Source organism: Oryza sativa, chromosome 8 (genome assembly GCF_034140825.1).
Source record: "Oryza sativa Japonica Group chromosome 8, ASM3414082v1".
Lineage (NCBI taxonomy): Eukaryota > Viridiplantae > Streptophyta > Magnoliopsida > Poales > Poaceae > Oryza > Oryza sativa.
The window spans coordinates 1,647,219-1,664,194 of record NC_089042.1 but is presented as its reverse complement, the minus strand read 5'-3'; the positions used below and the strand labels follow the sequence as shown (position 1 = coordinate 1,664,194).

At 48.0% G+C, this 16,976-nt stretch overlaps 6 protein-coding genes across 6 annotated transcripts; 2 read left to right on the top strand and 4 right to left on the bottom strand.

Moving 5' to 3' along the window:
- Positions 1 to 55: 55 nt before the first annotated feature.
- LOC4344582 (uncharacterized) lies at positions 56 to 3,665 on the top strand. The gene is made up of 5 exons (XM_015794256.2): positions 56 to 426; positions 561 to 622; positions 2,452 to 2,542; positions 2,624 to 2,705; positions 2,806 to 3,665. Exons 1-5 carry the CDS (start codon positions 233 to 235, stop codon positions 3,451 to 3,453), a joined length of 1,077 nt encoding a protein of 358 aa, XP_015649742.1. The 5' UTR covers positions 56 to 232; the 3' UTR covers positions 3,454 to 3,665.
- Positions 3,666 to 3,673: 8 nt separating this feature from the next.
- LOC107275371 (BTB/POZ and MATH domain-containing protein 2) lies at positions 3,674 to 4,258 on the bottom strand. The gene has a single exon (XM_015793688.2). The coding sequence runs from the start codon at positions 4,256 to 4,258 to the stop codon at positions 3,674 to 3,676; it is 585 nt and encodes a 194-aa protein (XP_015649174.2).
- A 955-nt stretch (positions 4,259 to 5,213) lies between these two features.
- LOC107277918 (BTB/POZ and MATH domain-containing protein 1) lies at positions 5,214 to 6,362 on the bottom strand. Its single transcript, XM_066303302.1, has one exon. The coding sequence runs from the start codon at positions 6,360 to 6,362 to the stop codon at positions 5,214 to 5,216; it is 1,149 nt and encodes a 382-aa protein (XP_066159399.1).
- Positions 6,363 to 6,695: 333 nt separating this feature from the next.
- Positions 6,696 to 7,678, top strand: LOC4344581 (glycine-rich protein 2). Its single transcript, XM_015794253.3, has one exon. The coding sequence runs from the start codon at positions 6,784 to 6,786 to the stop codon at positions 7,375 to 7,377; it is 594 nt and encodes a 197-aa protein (XP_015649739.1). The 5' UTR covers positions 6,696 to 6,783; the 3' UTR covers positions 7,378 to 7,678.
- Positions 7,679 to 9,245: 1,567 nt separating this feature from the next.
- Positions 9,246 to 10,646, bottom strand: LOC107281888 (BTB/POZ and MATH domain-containing protein 2). The gene has a single exon (XM_015793685.3). It carries the CDS (start codon positions 10,485 to 10,487, stop codon positions 9,345 to 9,347), a length of 1,143 nt encoding a protein of 380 aa, XP_015649171.3. The 5' UTR covers positions 10,488 to 10,646; the 3' UTR covers positions 9,246 to 9,344.
- A 1,761-nt stretch (positions 10,647 to 12,407) lies between these two features.
- On the bottom strand, positions 12,408 to 13,520 carry LOC107275583 (BTB/POZ and MATH domain-containing protein 2). Its single transcript, XM_015793684.3, has one exon. The coding sequence runs from the start codon at positions 13,518 to 13,520 to the stop codon at positions 12,408 to 12,410; it is 1,113 nt and encodes a 370-aa protein (XP_015649170.3).
- Positions 13,521 to 16,976: the final 3,456 nt, after the last annotated feature.

The following is a 16,976-nucleotide window of genomic DNA, read 5'->3' as shown; positions in this document are numbered from 1 at the left end:
CACCGGGCCCACCTTGTCAGCCCACATCAAACCGTTCGTCTCGGGAAGCCACCGCACGATTGGATTGGATTCGACTCGACTCAAGAAAAGAAAAGCAGGAGAGACACAAAAGAAAAAAAAAAGAAGAAACCCTAGCTCGCCGGAGCACCGCCGCCGTCGAGGCCTCCGGTTCCCCGGAATCCCAACCGCTGGTCCTGTGCGGAGTTGCGGGGTGGTTCACGGCGGGTTCGCTATGGCCGCGTCGTCGCCGGCATCCAGCGGGAAGGCGGCCAGCGACTCGTCGGCACCCGCGGTCGCGGTCGCCAACGGCAATGGGACGACGCCGCAGAAGCTGCCCCCGGCGTCCGCCTTCGACATGCCCAAGCCCAACCTGCGCGGCCTCAACAAGCCCAAGTGCATCCAGTGCGGCAACGTTGCGCGCTCGCGGTAAGATTTTTTTTTTTTTGTTTTGGGGATTTGTAGTGATGGTTTTCTAAGAGAAATCGATGCGCTGTATCGGCATGTCGCTCCTGGATATTTTTTTTAATTCATTCTGTGTAATGTAATGCTTGGCCTTTCAGGTGCCCGTTCCAGTGTTGTAAGAGCTGCTGCTACAAGGCTCAGAATCCTTGCCACATTCATGGTATGTATGTGTAATGCTAGTACCATTTGAGTATATATCTGCTCCTGTGCAACGAATTGTGCTTGTAATTAGTTGTATTAAGCCGCTGACTGAATACCTGTACATCCACTTATTCGATCATTTGATCCAACCAATTTTTTTGACAGGCGTGATTTGGTCTTGCAGTTTTACCTTTCTGTGGACTATTACTCATTGTTTGGCAGTTGGAGATTTACCTGTTTTATTGTTTACAATTTATTCTGGGAATGCTTATCACGTTTAGCTACTTAGCATCAAAGCTAGGACAATTGCTTGTAAGTGGGGTAGTGGGATACTTCAATTATGGAGGAATTTTAAGGTACGGTCACTTTCTTATGGACCGTTGATCAAACTTATAATGATAAGATTTGAACATGCTCATTTCAACATCTAAAAGGGAAACTACAGGTATAGAAATGCATTATTATAACGTTTTGTTCCATTTTGGATTTTTATTTTTCTCAGTACTGACAATGTTGTCGCGTGCAATTGAACAACATTAACAACCAATTAATGCTTCTCCATCAGGCTGCTCAAATAGTGGGATGATGTTGGTCAACAGAATGTTTGATCTTCATATTTTGTAGGGTTTAGGGAAGGAAATGAGGGAAAGGGTGTAGAGAAGAATTTCAGTATGTTTGTCAGGTTGGATCAAACAGCGGCAGTTTTCTTCAGGACTGTAGTTTAGGATGTGGGATGTGACCCTGAACCTGAACCAATGAATCTAGGTCGATGAACAAGCTACTTGGTCTGTCAAAATAAATTATATGGTATAAAATAAATTACTACTACTTTATGGTATGTCATACACAAACACCCAAGGAAGATAATCAGTTTTACACTACAAGGAAGGGAACACGAAATGAGACAAATAAATATTTGGGTTGTAGAGACATCAGACATGTGACCCATCCAGCCACACAATTCTGTTGCTCTATCTCCTCAGTTCTAACATAATCTCATATCCTCGCCATCGATGCAGTTTCAGGCTTTCAGCAGACACCCTTGCCACCATCTTTTATAAGCAAATGCCCTAGTCTTCTCCAAACCTCCTCCCCTCTTCTGCTGACTTGTCTTGCATCGGCGACAGAGAACCTTGAGGGCCACGAGATCACAGGGTGTAGCAACTTGGTCCCCATCTTCTACTGCTGGATTATCCCCTGCAGTGTGCCACCACACACCTTCACACATGCCAGCACCACCTGAATGGCGAGGAACCTGGCCACTGTTGCCCCAATCAAAATCAGGTAGGTTTCTGTACCTGATTTGGATGCCTCTAATAACCAAACACGGCCTGGAGGTGACCTGCATCAACTGTGACCAGCAAACTGGGACAGGTTCAGGAACGACAGTATTGTATCATGATCTAGTGACTGTGGTAATGACTCACTTGAGTGCCATGAGCCCATGACAACCTTGGTTTCTAAAATTAAATTGACCCTTGCCATAGCATTATTATTGCCTTGGTCTCTAAAATCAAATGGACCTTCAGAAATGTGTTTTGGAGGGATAATGGCCTCATGGGTGTACCTTGAAGGGCTCTTATTTGTTGTATTGTACCTCTTAAATCTGCTTTCGAATTATATTCATCTCTCTCTATACTCTTCATTATATGGCACTGAATGTTGCTGTCAAAATTTATTCTCTCTGGTGTATAAGGGATTAGCAACATTTGGTTACATACAAGAAATTTTGATTTATGGCTATGATGTTATGCCTGTCTACATATTTTCTGTGATTTGTCTGGACTCTGTATTTTTCTAATATTTTTGAAAAAGCCACTAACCACCTCTTATCACCAATCATGACAGTTCTGAAACAGAACAACACATTGCCAGATAAGCCACCTCTGTCAACAGCTCCTCTGTCAGAGCAACCATCAGCTAATATACCTTCAACCGGGTAACCTTCTGAACCAGGAGTTTTATCTTATGGTAAAATCTGTCATTATTTCTGATGCTTGCTTGAAATTTGCTGCTGCAGTTCATCAAGGTTGGCTTCTCTGCAAAGGCTTCCCCATCATTTCCTGAATTCCCTCCGAACAAAGAAGTCCCTTGCCAAAAAGGTTCTAGCTGTTCCATTGTTTGCGATTGTTCATTGTTTAGTTTCGTTTCTTTTCTTCCATGATGAGACCATGATTAAGGAGTTAAGCATTTATATTACAGGATGTTATGGGCATAAACAAGTGGAGGTTTGAGAAGCTAAAAGAACATATCCAAGGAGACATCGATGCTGAAAATGAAGCGTATGAAAGGTATACACAGAATGTTGGGTTACTGGAGGAAACGTTCGGTCTTACAGAAGATGCTGCTGATGAACCTGAACCTGAAGCAACTTCTTCAGAAGAGAGGATGGAAACATTGGTTTCCGAGGCAAAGGTGAGGCTGAAATCGGACTCTGCAAATGCAGATGGCTTCCGGGACAGGATTGCTACTATTTTGGACCAGAAGATAAAGGAATTGCTAGAAAGCAAAAGCACCTACGAGGATGACAACCCTCCTGACCAAAATCCAGATGACCATCCAAAGCCTGTCAAGTTATCCATCAAGCAGCAAATGGAGAGAGGTGCAAAGATGACTGAGCTCCTTGCTAAGATGATAAGAGCACAGAGTGAGGTTGATCTGAAGATCTGCTCTGGTATTGCGGCGCAGCTGTTTGGAAAGAAGAATGAATTGAGCAACCAAGAATCTGTTGCATCTGTTACGATTCCTTATTCTTTTCCAAAGCTCTGGACTAGGGTGGAGATTGATGATGCCATGATGTGTAAGATCAACGGCGAATTTTCGTCTTCGACAGAGGTAATGCAGCTATAAACCTGGAATTAATCTGTTCAGACCCAATGCTTGTCTACACTAGAAGAACATGGTTGAACCACAGCTTCTTTTCTGCTTAACCTACTGTTCGTTTAATGTAAGCAATTGTAATTGTTTTCATCAGAGACAAAAACCATGAGAGCAACACAGTAGTTTGACCAGTTTGTATTAAACCATGACATGAGAGCAATACAGTAGTATAGTTGTTTTTCTTTATTGTCTATGAGACATCGCTTGTCTCCGCCGGCGGCGGCGGCGGCGGCGGCTGTGGCATCTTGTTCGTCTTTGAGACGCGTGGCTCGCCGAAGATCGTGACTATACACTCGATCGAGAGGAAGTCGCCGGCGAGGAACGCCGGCGTCTCGACGAACTGCACGCCGGAGCAGCTGAACTGGCCGTTCCTGGTGTCGAACGCCGCCGTCTTGTCCTCGCGGAGGACGAGGCGCTCGCCGGTGACCTGGTCGACGGCCTTGAGCTCGTAGACCACGGACGCCGCGGCGTCGGCGGTCATGAGCTCGAGGACCACCGACGGCTGGCGGCACGCCGCCTCGGCGGCGCTGTCGCCGTTGGGGTAGTACCTGACGGCCCAGTCGTAGCCGCCGACGGCGAAGGTTCCCGACCGGACGAACTCGCCGGCGGCGGTGGTCCTCTTGACGAGGCCGTGCTGGTAGACGGTGAACGCGTGCGCGCCCTGCGCTATCGGCGTCGTGCACGTCGACGCCGTCCATGTCATCGTCGGCGTCGGCGGAGAGCAGCCGTGGCGCGGCGACGGCGGCGGCCGCGAAGCTGAGGCGCAGGCGCCCATTGCGCAATAGCAGATGAGAACTTGGGGAGACGAAGAAGACCAGCACGAGCACGTACGCCATGAAATTGGATCATACGATAATATAGTGTTTTAGATAGGCCCTCTCGAAGGCCTGGATTCGGGTTAGACCTGGGCCCTGAGAACATTACTAATCCGTTTCATGAAACACAAACAGAAATATAAACAGATTGTTTTTTTAGATAATGATTACACATAAACTCAAAACAAAACAAGAAAGAAACAAAAGACAGACAGAAAGATTGCAAGTCGAATTCACTCAAACATCGGTTGTGGATTTATGGCAGTGATCAATCAAAATTTTGATGAGATATACGTGTCTGTTCACGGCCACTCACGTATATATACATTCGTCTGGTGTGCATGCAGTGTACATCCTGTTGTTTACAGAGCGTAGAACAGAAATGTGTCAACCAAAACAAGAAGAAGCCTCCATATCTTGAAATGTCGTACGAGATGTGAGCAGATGAGTTACAACATTGCGGCTGACCAACTCCGGAACACAAATCATATGAACGGCTATGTATCTTCAAGTTGCTCAGCTAGCCTAGTTGTCAATACTGAATACTTCCTTCGGTTATAAATACTTGTTGTTTATGTCATGAATCGGATAAAACTTTATAATTCTAATCAATATTTTTTAAATGGTTAATTAGCTTAAAAACAAAAAAAATGGTATACATATATTTGCATCAAAAAGCAATATCATTATATCATAAACTTATTAAATTTGATAAACTGATAAACTTGATGGTCGAAATTTTAAATTTTTGATCAAATCTTATCCTTAACTTCAAACATTTCAGATTTTTGCCAAGATGTTGAGGATCGCGGGAAGTAGCAAGACTGTGATCATTATCTCCAAACTAGAATCAGTCAATGGTTTATGGTTACATGCTGGCATTTTGATGCGAATTTGCAAGGAAATTCAAGAAAATTAGTCCTTGTCTCTTGCATAGATATTGGGAATAACAGAATAAGAGGTCATCTTCCTGCCTATTATCTCCCACAAATCCACCATGAAAGAAGGGCAAGATAGCTTCATCTTCTCGTACCCTTGGCTTTCCATGACGCCTTCCATCTTCTTGGAGGTGGCCAAGAACTCGATGCACGCCTCCTTGAGCTTCTGGCAATGGTGCTGATCCGCCATTGCCAGCGTCGCCGCGACGGTGTCCACGGCGATGCTCTTGCAGAGCATGAGCTCGCAGATCAGCTTCAGCCTCTCGACGTCGTACCGGTCGGCGGCCTCGAGAAGGTGCATGATCATCTGCGCCTTGTCGTCGTCGTCGTCGTCGAGGTCGTCCATGGCGGCGGTCGTGTCGGTGTAGATGAAGTGGAGGAGAGCCCGGAACACCGCCGGCTCGACGCTGTCGATGGCGACGCGGCCGGCGTTCGCGTCCGTGGACTCCTTCATTGGCCCGTAGAGCGCCGCCTTGAACACCGGCGAACGCATGGCGAGCACCGCCCGGTGCGCGGCGAACTCCTCGCCCCGCACGACGAGCGTCACGTCGGCGGTGCCCTTGTCGCCGAGGAGCCCGGCGAGGTGGCCGAGGATGTTCGACGGCGGATGGTCGAGCTCCGGCGCGTCGCCGGCGGTGACGACGGGGTCCAGGACGACGTTGACGACGCACTCGATGGTGAGGCGGTCGTCGCGGACGAACCCCATCTCCTCCAGCTCGCGCCGCCGCATGAACCTCAGGTGCCCCCACGCCGGGAACGCCTGGGAGAACACGCGCGACGTCGAGCCGTCCATGGGCCAGCGCACGGACCGCGGCTCGCCGGTGGCCGGGTGGATCAGCCTGAGGTCGTAGAACGCGCGCGCCACCGCGCCGCCTCCGCCGCCGCCAGCGGCGGCGGCGGCGTTCTTGAGCTCGAGGTAGACCGAGACGAAGTCCATGTCGGCGGCCGTGACGCCCTCCGGGTAGAACACGACGGCCCAGTCGAACCCGCCGACGGTGAAGGTCCCCGACGCCACGCGGTGGCCGGGCGCGGCGCCCTTGGTGGCGCCGTACCCGGCGACGCGGAACCTGTGCCGCCCCTCCACCGTCGCCGTCGTGCTCGTCGACGTCGTGCACTCCGTCGCCATCGTGTGAACTTTGTTACGCGCACTAATCCGAATCCACCGCTAATTTTGTATAAATTTCGTGCAAATTTACAAATCAAGTCCGAAACAAAATCCATCTCTGTTCCCTTCCCTTGAACGTGTCGGACCGAAACTATGAAGTTGGGCCGCCTAAGTGGGCCGAGATGTCAGTCGGGAGAGGAAGAGTTTGATGGGCCGATGCCGCGGGGAATATCTCGGTAAATATTCCAAAATAAAGAGGCAATTAATGAAAAGATTTTTTTTCGAGGTAGTAATTTAATGCAAAGATTTTTTTTGGGCCGTTAAATAGCCCACCCGGCGGCGGCTTCTCCTCCCATTCGCTTCCACTCCCACACCGATCTAGGGTTTCTAGGGTTTTGGGTTGCGGCGGCGGCGGCGGCGAGAGGGCGAGGGCGAGGTCGAGATGGCGTCGGAGAGGGTGAAGGGGACGGTGAAGTGGTTCGACGCCACCAAGGGGTTCGGCTTCATCACCCCCGACGACGGCGGCGAGGATCTCTTCGTCCACCAATCCTCGCTCAAGTCCGACGGCTACCGCAGCCTCAACGACGGCGACGTCGTCGAGTTCTCCGTCGGATCCGGCAACGACGGCCGCACCAAGGCCGTGGACGTCACCGCGCCGGGGGGCGGGGCGCTCACCGGCGGATCCCGTCCCAGCGGCGGCGGGGACCGCGGCTACGGCGGGGGCGGAGGCGGCGGCCGCTACGGCGGTGACCGCGGCTACGGCGGCGGTGGCGGCGGCTACGGCGGGGGCGACCGCGGCTACGGAGGCGGCGGCGGGTACGGCGGCGGCGGCGGCGGAGGCAGCCGCGCGTGCTACAAGTGCGGCGAGGAGGGCCACATGGCCAGGGACTGCTCCCAGGGAGGAGGCGGCGGTGGTGGCTACGGTGGTGGTGGCGGCGGCTACCGCGGCGGTGGTGGTGGCGGCGGCGGCGGCGGGTGCTACAACTGCGGCGAGACCGGCCACATCGCTCGCGAGTGCCCCAGCAAGACCTACTAGGCGCTGCTCGCGGCGTCAGATCCAGCTCCCTCCCATGATGCGTTTTGCTCCCCCTCCCTCACTGAATCACCGAGCAGCGGGTGATCAGTTCTATCTTATTAGTAGTCGTAGATCTCGTTAGGAAAGCTATGGATCTATCGGTTCGTCGTCGTCGTCGTTCTATGTAATGGGATGGGAGTCTTGGAGTGGTTTAATCTTTTTGTTTCGTTGGGTCGGTTTGAGAGACAAGCCATGGATTTGCACTGTCTGATCTATCTATGAATCTATCTATTATGAACCGAGAAGAAAATATTCATCAGCATTTGGATGAGTACTTTGTGTGAATGTTTCTTGGCCAGATCTGATCTGAAATTTTGTCTCTGTCTCCTGATTCAAATCTGATGCCTCTTGTACTCTGCTGTACTTGCAGGGTGGTATTCCTGTATGGTTTATGCAGCTTGGGTTGCAGATTACTAATCACCTGTTTGACCTGAGAAATTGATTATGTCCTTTGCTGTACTTGTAGAGTGGTATTCCTGTATGGTTTATGAAGTTTTATGCTTGTGTTTCAGATGGCTAATCAAGTATGCAGTTTTATGCTTGTGTTGCTGAAGTTTTATGCTTGTGTTTCAGATGGCTAATCAAGTATGCAGTTTTATGCTTGTTGCTGAAGTTTTCAAGTATGCAGTTTTATTCTTGTGTTGCAGATGGCTAATCAAGTAATCAGTTACTACTTGGTGTACTGATTACACAAACCAGGGGCGATATACTGTATTTCATCATGTGGTAGTGGTACCTGATTGTTTTTTGTTGATCAGACTTGAAGGGTTGTGTCTAATTGTTCTCTTGTTCAGAGTACTCTTGTCTGTTCTGTTGTTCATTCAGACAATCTGATTGTTGTTTTGTGCAGAGCCTGCTGTTGTGTTGTTTCTCTTGTTCATTCAGAGAATCTGATTGTTGTTTTGTTCACAACTTGTTTGTTGTGTTGTTCATCCAGAATTTCTGAGTCTGTTTGTTCTGCTTGTTGTGCAGAATCTGCTTGTTCTGCTGTTCATTCAGAAATTTTAGTCTGTTTGTTATGATGTTCATTCAGAACTTTAGTGCATGTTTGTCTGTTGTTTCATTCAGAATTATCAGAGGGGACAAGTGCCTGTTGTTCATCCAGAATTTTCAGAGCAAATCTTGTTCTGTTTCACTAGTAAAATTACAGAGTGAATAGTTGGACCTGAACTGCATTAGCTTTATTTCTTTTCCTGCAGGAAAAAATATCTACAAACTCACTCGTATCTGAACATCAACTAAACTACAACTGAGCTAGGAGTACCTACAAGTCAGTAAACCTTCACAAACTATGAATAATTAAGTGGTGAGTAAACAAACAAAAACTGATTACGAAGATTAAGCGTTCATTGATAGTACCAGAAGTAAAAATAATAAGCACGCTGTTAATTTGTTTCACTGGTAAAACCACATAGAAACTCTTGTATGAAAAATCGTCCTTTTCTTGTAGGATAAATTATTTACAAACTCAGGCATATCAGAACATGAACTAAACTGGTTAGTAAAAAACCACAAACTAATTCAGAATATATAAATGTCCATTGGCAGCATCAGAAGTTAGAAAAATCAAGCTCACTGACTAATTAATATACTCAACAAGCTACTGGGGAGACAAACTACTCGTGAGGAGTAGTTTTTAGAGGATTTTGATAAAGGTATATCAGAACATCAACAAAACTGCAAAAAAGCTACCTGGTCAGTAAACAACCACAAACTACTAATTAAGAAGATTAGCCACAAACTGTAGTAATTAAGAAGATTAAGCGTCTATTGACTCTATCAGAAGTTGGAACAATCAAACACTCTTGAGTCTAACTAGTAACACAGTTTAGTGGACAAACTAATTAAGAAAAGATTAAGAGTCTATCGACAGTAGTAGAAGTTGAAATAACACAATCACTCTGAATCTTTCACTAATTAAACACAGTTTAGTGGATTTTGAGTAAGCTGCCGATCTGGTAGAAGAAGTATTTGAAGAGCGAGATACAGCTGAGCTGGTCAGGATGCCGGCTTATCACCACCTCATCGTTCATACCCATGGCGATGACGAACTCGACGCAGGCTTCCCTGAGCCCGCGGCAGCCATGGCGGTCGGCCAATGCCAATGTGCTCGCCACCGTCTGCGCCGTCAGGCTCCTCGCGAGCATGTCCGCGCAGATGAGCTTCAGCCTGCCCATGTCGTACCGGTCGGCGGCGACGAGCAGGTGGCGGGCGAGCTCTCGCCTGTCGTCCTCGTCGGCGTCGAGGTCGTCCATGGCGGCGAGCGTGTCGGTGTAGATGAAGCCGAGAAGGACCTTGAACACGGCGGGCTGCATGTCGCCGACCTTGATGGCGCCGCCGGCGTTGTTGCGCATCGGGCCGAACAGCTCGGCGGCGAAGACGGCGGAGCGCATGGCGAGCACCACCCGGTGCGCGGCGAACTGCACTCCCCGCACGTCGAACGTGACGTCGGCGTGGGACTTGAGGTCGAGGAGCCGGCCGAGGTGCGCCGCGAGGTCCGGCGGCGGGACGTCGGCCGCCGTCAGCGGCGCGGCGGCGGACACCCGCGGCTTCCCGACGACGCGCACGGCGCAGTCGATGGTGAGGCGGTCGCGGCGGACGTAGTTGGCCTGGAGCGCCTGTATCGCCTCCACCTTGACGCCGTACATGGCGGCGGAGGAGGAGCGGAGTACGGTGCTGAACGTCCTCGGCGCGGCGAGCGGCGGGTGCACGGACAGCGGCCGGCCGGAGTCGGCGCGGACGAAGCGGAGGTCGAAGGTGGCGGCGGCGGCGGCGCGGTCGGTCAGGAGCTGGACGTAGACGGCGGCGTGGTCGCGGTCGGCGTGCGTGGCGCCGCGCGGGTAGAAGACGACGGCCCAGTCGTAGCCGCCGACGGTGAAGGCGGCCGACCGGACGTACTCGCCGGCGGCGAGGAGCGCCCTCAGGCGGCTGTACCCGCGGATCGCGAACCGGTGGTGGCCCTCCACCGTCCCCATCGTGCACGTCGACATGGTGCTCCTCGTCGTCGACGGCGGCGGCGGCTCTTCTCCGGCGTGATGGCCAGCCGGCGCCGCGGAGGACATCATCATCATTAATTACGTGATGCGTAGCTACGACGCTGCCGGCGGCGAGGTTTGCGGCGGCGGCGATCTGTGCGGGTGCACGTGTGGCGGAGATGTGTGTATGTATTGGTCGCGCACGGTAAGTACGTGTCGGAACGGAATTTGGAATAGTGTCTTGGTACCCTGCACGTCACAAATCACGATGAGGGAGGCCGGATCGGACTTTGGAGGCATTGGTTACTGGGCTGGGCCGAACTGAGTACGGAAGTTTTGGGCCCAATTAGTCTCGGCTAGTTAATGTATAGGGAGTGTCTAGCAAACAATGATTTTTGGCTAGTTAATGTATGATTTTTTTGCAACTCGTGGAAGTTAAATTTGATCAGATTTATCACATATTAATCTATCTTGTTAAATTTTATTATTTTTTTTCATAACTATTTGGATGACATGCAAACGAGTGGATGTCCCCTTGAGAGTAATAGTTTCTCCTCAGCACGGATATGATTCATTTAGTCTGATTTGGGTTGAATTTGGCTGATGGAATTTCAATAAATGTGTCCCCGTATATTTATCCCAATTATAATCGAAGTACATTGTGTATTTAACTTATTTTCATCCTAACAATGGTTCCATATGAGGATTTGTTAAACTTAGGAGCTTAGAGAGTTTCTGTTTTGTATTAAGGCCTTGTTTAGATCACAAAAAATTTTAGCCAAAAACATCATATCAAATGTTTGGATATATGTATGGAGCATTAAATGTGGGAAACAAAACAACCAATTGCACAGTTTGCATGTAAATTGCGAGACGAATCTTTTGAGCCTAATTACGCCATGATTTGACAGTGTGATGCTATAGTAAATATTAGCTAATGATGGATTAATTAGGCTTAATAAATTCGTTTCGCAGTTTACAGGCGGAATCTGTAATTTGTTTTGTTATTAGTCTACGTTTAATACTTTAAATGTGCGTCCATATACTTCAAAAATTTTACACCCAAAGAACTAAAAACCCACTAAAGAGAAAAAAAGGGCGATCAGTTAACGAGGAAAGCTGACCAAATTAAAACCATAGGGAAAACCGATAAACTCTGTAGAAAGGCGAAAATTAAAAAAGCATGCGATGTGAGTCAACACAAGTCATCATTCCCAACTCTATAGAAGTCATCATCGCCACATTACCAAGATGAGAACATTCGAGAGTTATTGTTATCGAGCTTGTCACACCTTGTCAAGTAGTTCCGATTCCATCCCGACACACTCTAGTGTGCCGTATGAACTACGAAGTAAACAACAAATACCAACTTAAAATTTGCAGCAGATTTGCCATCATATATACTTTACTCTAACTCAGTTGAACAAATTAATCCATTTTAGAAAAAAAATGAATTAAATCAAAAGAGCTTGATAAACCCATCGCTAATTAAGAGATTTGCTTCAGTCCAACAAAAAGTTTCTCGAGGTACTGTTACCTCACGGAGTCACGGTACTAAATCGTTTCCGATCATTAGATCTAGCTAGGCAAGATGTGCATTGTTAGATCCAAAGATCAAAAACGATTTGGTACCGTGAGGTACCGGTACCTTAAAGATACTTTTTGTTGGACCGAACCAAATCTCGCTAATTAATGTTCATGGCTATATCACCCTCAACATTGCATGAGCAATGTTTTAATATTTACTCTCGACGTGATCGGACGATCCTTTCCCACATGTCTGCGACGACCAACGGACACGCCCTCTTGAGATTAATTGCTCCATGATCTAACAATGTGGTGCTACAGTAAACATTTGCTAATGATGGATTAATTAGATTTAATAAATTCGTATCGCAGTTTATAGGCGAAATCTGTAATTTGTTTTGTTATTAGTTTACGTTTAATACTTTAAATGTGTGTCTGTATATCCGATGTGACACCCAAAACTTTTCACCCCTAGATCTAAACACAGCCTTACTCTAGACGTGATAGGACGATCCTCTCCCACATGTCTGCGACGAGCAAAGGGCACGCCCTCTTGAGGTTCTTGTAACCATCACTCTCCACGATTCGCTTGCTATGAGAATCGATGAACTCGAGGCAAGCTTCCTTGAGCTCGCCGCAGCTATGCTGTTCGGCCAATGCCATCGTGTCGATCACCGTCTCGACTCCGAGGCTTCGCCGGAGCACGCGCTCGCAGATCACCCGCAGCCTCTCGACGGCGTATCGGTCGGCGGCGACGAGCAGGTGGCGTGCCATGTCGATTCTGTCGGTGTCGTCGTCGTCAGCGGCGGCGAGGCCGAGGTCGGGTGGCATGTCGTCGGTGTAGATGAAATGGAGGAGGGCCTTGAACACGGCCGGCTGCACGTCGACGATGGCGATGACGTGGTCGGCGTCCTTCTCCTTCATGGCGCCGTAGAGCTCCGCCTTGAACACCGGCGACCGCGCGGCGAGCATCAGGCGGTGCGCCGTGAACGTCTCCCCCTGCACGGCGAACGTCACGTCGGCGCCCTCGGACTCCACCTGCGCCACCAGCTGCCGGAGTATGTTCGACGGCGGGACGTCGTCCGGCGCCTCGCGGCGCCGCACGGCGGCGACGACGGGGTCGTGGACGACGACTCGGACGGCGCAGTCGATGACGACGCTGTCGCCGCGCAGGCACGCGGGCGACGCCTCCAGCTTGCTCCGCTCCATGAACGCGCGGCGGCCGAAGCACGCTGTGCCGGGATTGCTCGACGCGAACACCCTGGGCGCGCCGGAGGCCCGGGCGACGGCGGCGGCGCGGCCGGTGTCCTGGTCGAGCAGGCGGAGCTCGTAGAACGCGGTGGCCGTGGCGCAGCGGGTGACCAGCCTGAGCTTGACCGAGACGTGTTCCCGGTCGCCGCCGCCGCCGCCCTGGCCCTCCGGGTAGAAGCAGATGCACCAGTCGTAGCCGCCGACGGTGAAGGTGCCGGAGCGAATGCACCGGCCGGCGCCGCCGCCCTTGCACAAGCTGTAGCCGTGAAATGTAAACCGGTGCGTTCCTCTTACTGTCTCCATCTTGCTCATCGACTCCGTCGCCGTCGTCGTCGTCGTCTCCATGGGCATTGCTAATCAGATCACTTGCTGCTGTGAGATCGATCGATTCACGCGTTGCGATGCAGGTGTGGGAGAGATTAATTAATTAATTATTAAGGAAACCCTAGATCAACCTATCACAATTTGATTTTAGCAGCGCCGTGAGTACTATAAAGAGTGTTGAATAATATAGGGAGATCGAGAGAGTTATACCGAAAATATTGGACTTATTGACTTGTTGTATTGAATCTTAGAGGCCGGTATATATAAGAGCATATATGTGACTTAGATTTTAAGTAAGTTTAGAGATATAGATAGAAACTAATTACTTTTATTCGGTATGACAAACATATACTAGAGTTTTATTCATATACGGAGTACTAAGTAGGACCTTTGTCAGACATTATAAGACCCGGTCAAACTCTAATTCCTGAGTAGTTACGCTGTTTCACAGTATAGAAGGCCACAGTTTAATTTGATACCATCTTCTAAACTATTATTTTCTCATAGATCATATTTATAGCAACAAAATCTTTATAGTAGAAAAGTAAATTCAAATATCTACTACTAAAAAAATTCGGATTGATGATGGTGAAGCTAAAATAGACACACGATCCAACATAGAAACGTACATCCACACGTTTTGGAGCGACAAAAATAAAAAAAAGGGTACATGCGATCCGGAAGGAAAAAAGCGTAAAAAGGGTCGATGCCCCCGCGACCCGCGCCCCCTCCCACGCGTCCCTTGACCGCGCCGCCTCATCGCCGCCCCGTGCTCCCTCCTCGCCGCCCTCGACCGCCGCCGCCACCGCAACAGGGCATCGTCGCCATTTTTGCTGTGCCCTACGCTCACGAGTGGAGTTCGTCGCCGACGCCACAACCCACCGCTCGTGGCATCCATGCCGCATCTCCCTGACCGTCGCCACCGTTGCTCCATTCATCTGGTCGGTAACGATGGAGGAGGCGGCCTTGAGTGGGCAGCGGTGAGGTTTTACCATTTTAGTATGGTCGCTAGAGCACCGTGGCACACTGGCACGCGGAGGTCCATGCACCACTGCGGCGGCTGGAGAGGACCCTAGGGTTTGCGCACGCGGCTAGATTGAAAGGCTGCAATGTGTCCTGGCATTCAGGCAAATCATCCATCTCCAAGTCCGACCGCTGACGCTCGATCTGAATCCTCTGCCTGAAAATGGGCTGCTGGCCGGTGTGTCGTTCCTCGCCATCCCCTCCACCACAGTTCGGTATCTTTTATGCTTAATAGACTTCTCTTTGTTAATTCCTCTTCTTTTGTTCAGGTAAATTAGGCAGTTCCAGAGGATAGAGCAGGAAGAGAGTCAGCACCATGAATGTGAGTCCATCTTATTAGTCATTGCTGTTGTGTTCGATGGTGTTCTACTGCTCCAAAATTTTCTTGCGCTGTTGTCACCCCTACCTCCTTTTTCTACATCTGCTACATATGAAATAAACAATGGAAAGCAACTGATAGGCTGCAGATTATCTATCCTATATATTGTTCATCAAGTTATGCTCATGCTGCACGTATTTCAGATTGAATTGATAACTGATGCATTGGAGTGACAGTAGAGCAGCAGAGATTTGCTTGCAAACCGGTTGGCTGATTTTCTGTAAGTCAATGGCTTGGAAATATTTTGCTCCTGCATGTTTGCCTGTATCACTGCATGTTATAGGGGATAAGTTTGGATATTTACCTAAACATCTGAGACGTACGTGTGTAATGCTGATATGTTAGAGCAATTTTGCTAATAGCATATGGTTTGGCAAAATTGTTTCTTTGGTTTATTTTCATGTTAAAATCTGAGTAAGTTTATTTGCCACCAATTTATCTCTTTCTGACTTTCCCTAATGGCCTAATCCCTTCTTCACATGAACAAAAAAGGTAGTAAGAGTGTAGTGGCTTGTTTTCCTGCAGTGTTTTATTGCTTGATTTCTCCACCTCTTTGAAGGCAAAAATGAGGTGTTAGCTGAGTGATCTCCTTTTTTTTCTCTTTGATTGTTTTAGAGCTCTGTATATCAGTATATCCTTATCTCGGATTAAATCTTTTGTCACTTTTTTGAGAAGTAAGATATCGTGCCAGCATATCTATATTACTACCAAAGGATTTCTGCTTACAGCACTGAAAATGTTTGTTTTTATTAGTCATCCAACTGAATGTTTTAGCCCTTTTGCCAGAATGCTAGATGTAACCCAGGGAAAATGTCTTTAATACATTATGTATTTACATAAACATTGAATCTTTTGTCACTTTTTTGAAAAGTAAGATATCGTGCCAGCATATCTATATTACTACCAAAGGATTTCTGCTTACAGCACTGAAAATATTTGTTTTTATTAGTCATTCAACTGAATATTATAGCCCTTTTGCCAGAATGCTAGATGTAACCCAGGGAAAATGTCTTTAATACATTATGTATTTACATAAACATTGGCTTCCTTAAAGTTGAGACTTAATTAGGAGTGATCTGTTCTGTGTATGCTTTCCCCAAGTGCTAGGGCTAGAATCTTTACTTTAATTTGTTGAGAACTGGCGATGTCATCTGTACATGATTCAAACAAATATGTTATCTGGTAAACAATTATTTGAGTCCCTTAGTTTTAACACCGATACATCCTGTGTTTGTATATCTTAACAATGGATGCATTATTGTAGATTTTAACAATGTTCCTCTGTATTATGTTTGCAGCGCAAGGATTTTCATATCATTATGGTACACAGGTAAGTACCTTTTTGGACTGTAATATTAAGCTTTGTTCTAATAATTTCTTGCTGAGCATCTAGAATAAAGACCCTGGTATGAGTGAGTTGTCTAGCAGTTATACAAATCATTGAGAAGCCCATAGTTGGTCGATACCATTCTAAGGCTGTGTTCGTTGGGGTGGGTTGGGAACAAATCTCCTGTGCACGAAAAACGGAGTGGTCCATTAGCACATGATTAATTAAGTATTAGCTATTTTTTTAAACAAATGGATCAATATGATTTTTTAAACAACTTTCGTATAAAAGCTTTTTTAAAAAAAACACACCGTTGAGCAGTTTAAAAAGCGTGCGCGCGGAGGAGGGACAGGGGTTGGGAACCCTTTGAAACGAACTCAGCCTAAAGGTTTCTTCATTGACAAGCTCGAGTGCCATAGCCGATCTAGATCAACTTAGGCGCAGTAATTTGAAGCACTTGCAAATAACCATCACCTTGAGTTGCAAAAAATACACTTCCTTCCAATAAGGGAAACCTATAAGGTTATATGCCGTTCTATCCCCTTGTAGCACTATTTTGGATAGAGGTTCTTAGTGTTGCGAGGAGCTTTAAATTTTCATTGGTTTCAGATGGTTGATAGTTCTTAAAAGGTATTGTGATCGATATAATGGAAGGGCAATATGAAAGGTATACATTGTTTTTGTCATTTATGGCTAGATGATCCAATTTGGTAATGTATACATTTCTTATCAATTTTGCAACGTTACATAAACA

What these genes read in the sequence shown, in the direction of transcription:
- LOC4344582 (XM_015794256.2), top strand. Translation starts at nt 233, where the DNA reads ATGGCCGCGTCGTCGCCGGCATCCAGCGGGAAGGCGGCCAGCGACTCG. An exon ending in GGCAACGTTGCGCGCTCGCG is followed by an intron (nt 427 to 560) that starts GTAAGATTTTTT and finishes TTGGCCTTTCAG; the next exon opens with GTGCCCGTTCCAGTGTTGTA. An exon ending in GAATCCTTGCCACATTCATG is followed by an intron (nt 623 to 2,451) that starts GTATGTATGTGT and finishes CAATCATGACAG; the next exon opens with TTCTGAAACAGAACAACACA.
- LOC107275371 (XM_015793688.2), bottom strand. Translation starts at nt 4,258, where the DNA reads ATGGGCGCCTGCGCCTCAGCTTCGCGGCCGCCGCCGTCGCCGCGCCAC.
- LOC107277918 (XM_066303302.1), bottom strand. Translation starts at nt 6,362, where the DNA reads ATGGCGACGGAGTGCACGACGTCGACGAGCACGACGGCGACGGTGGAG.
- LOC4344581 (XM_015794253.3), top strand. Translation starts at nt 6,784, where the DNA reads ATGGCGTCGGAGAGGGTGAAGGGGACGGTGAAGTGGTTCGACGCCACC.
- LOC107281888 (XM_015793685.3), bottom strand. Translation starts at nt 10,487, where the DNA reads ATGATGATGATGTCCTCCGCGGCGCCGGCTGGCCATCACGCCGGAGAA.
- LOC107275583 (XM_015793684.3), bottom strand. Translation starts at nt 13,520, where the DNA reads ATGCCCATGGAGACGACGACGACGACGGCGACGGAGTCGATGAGCAAG.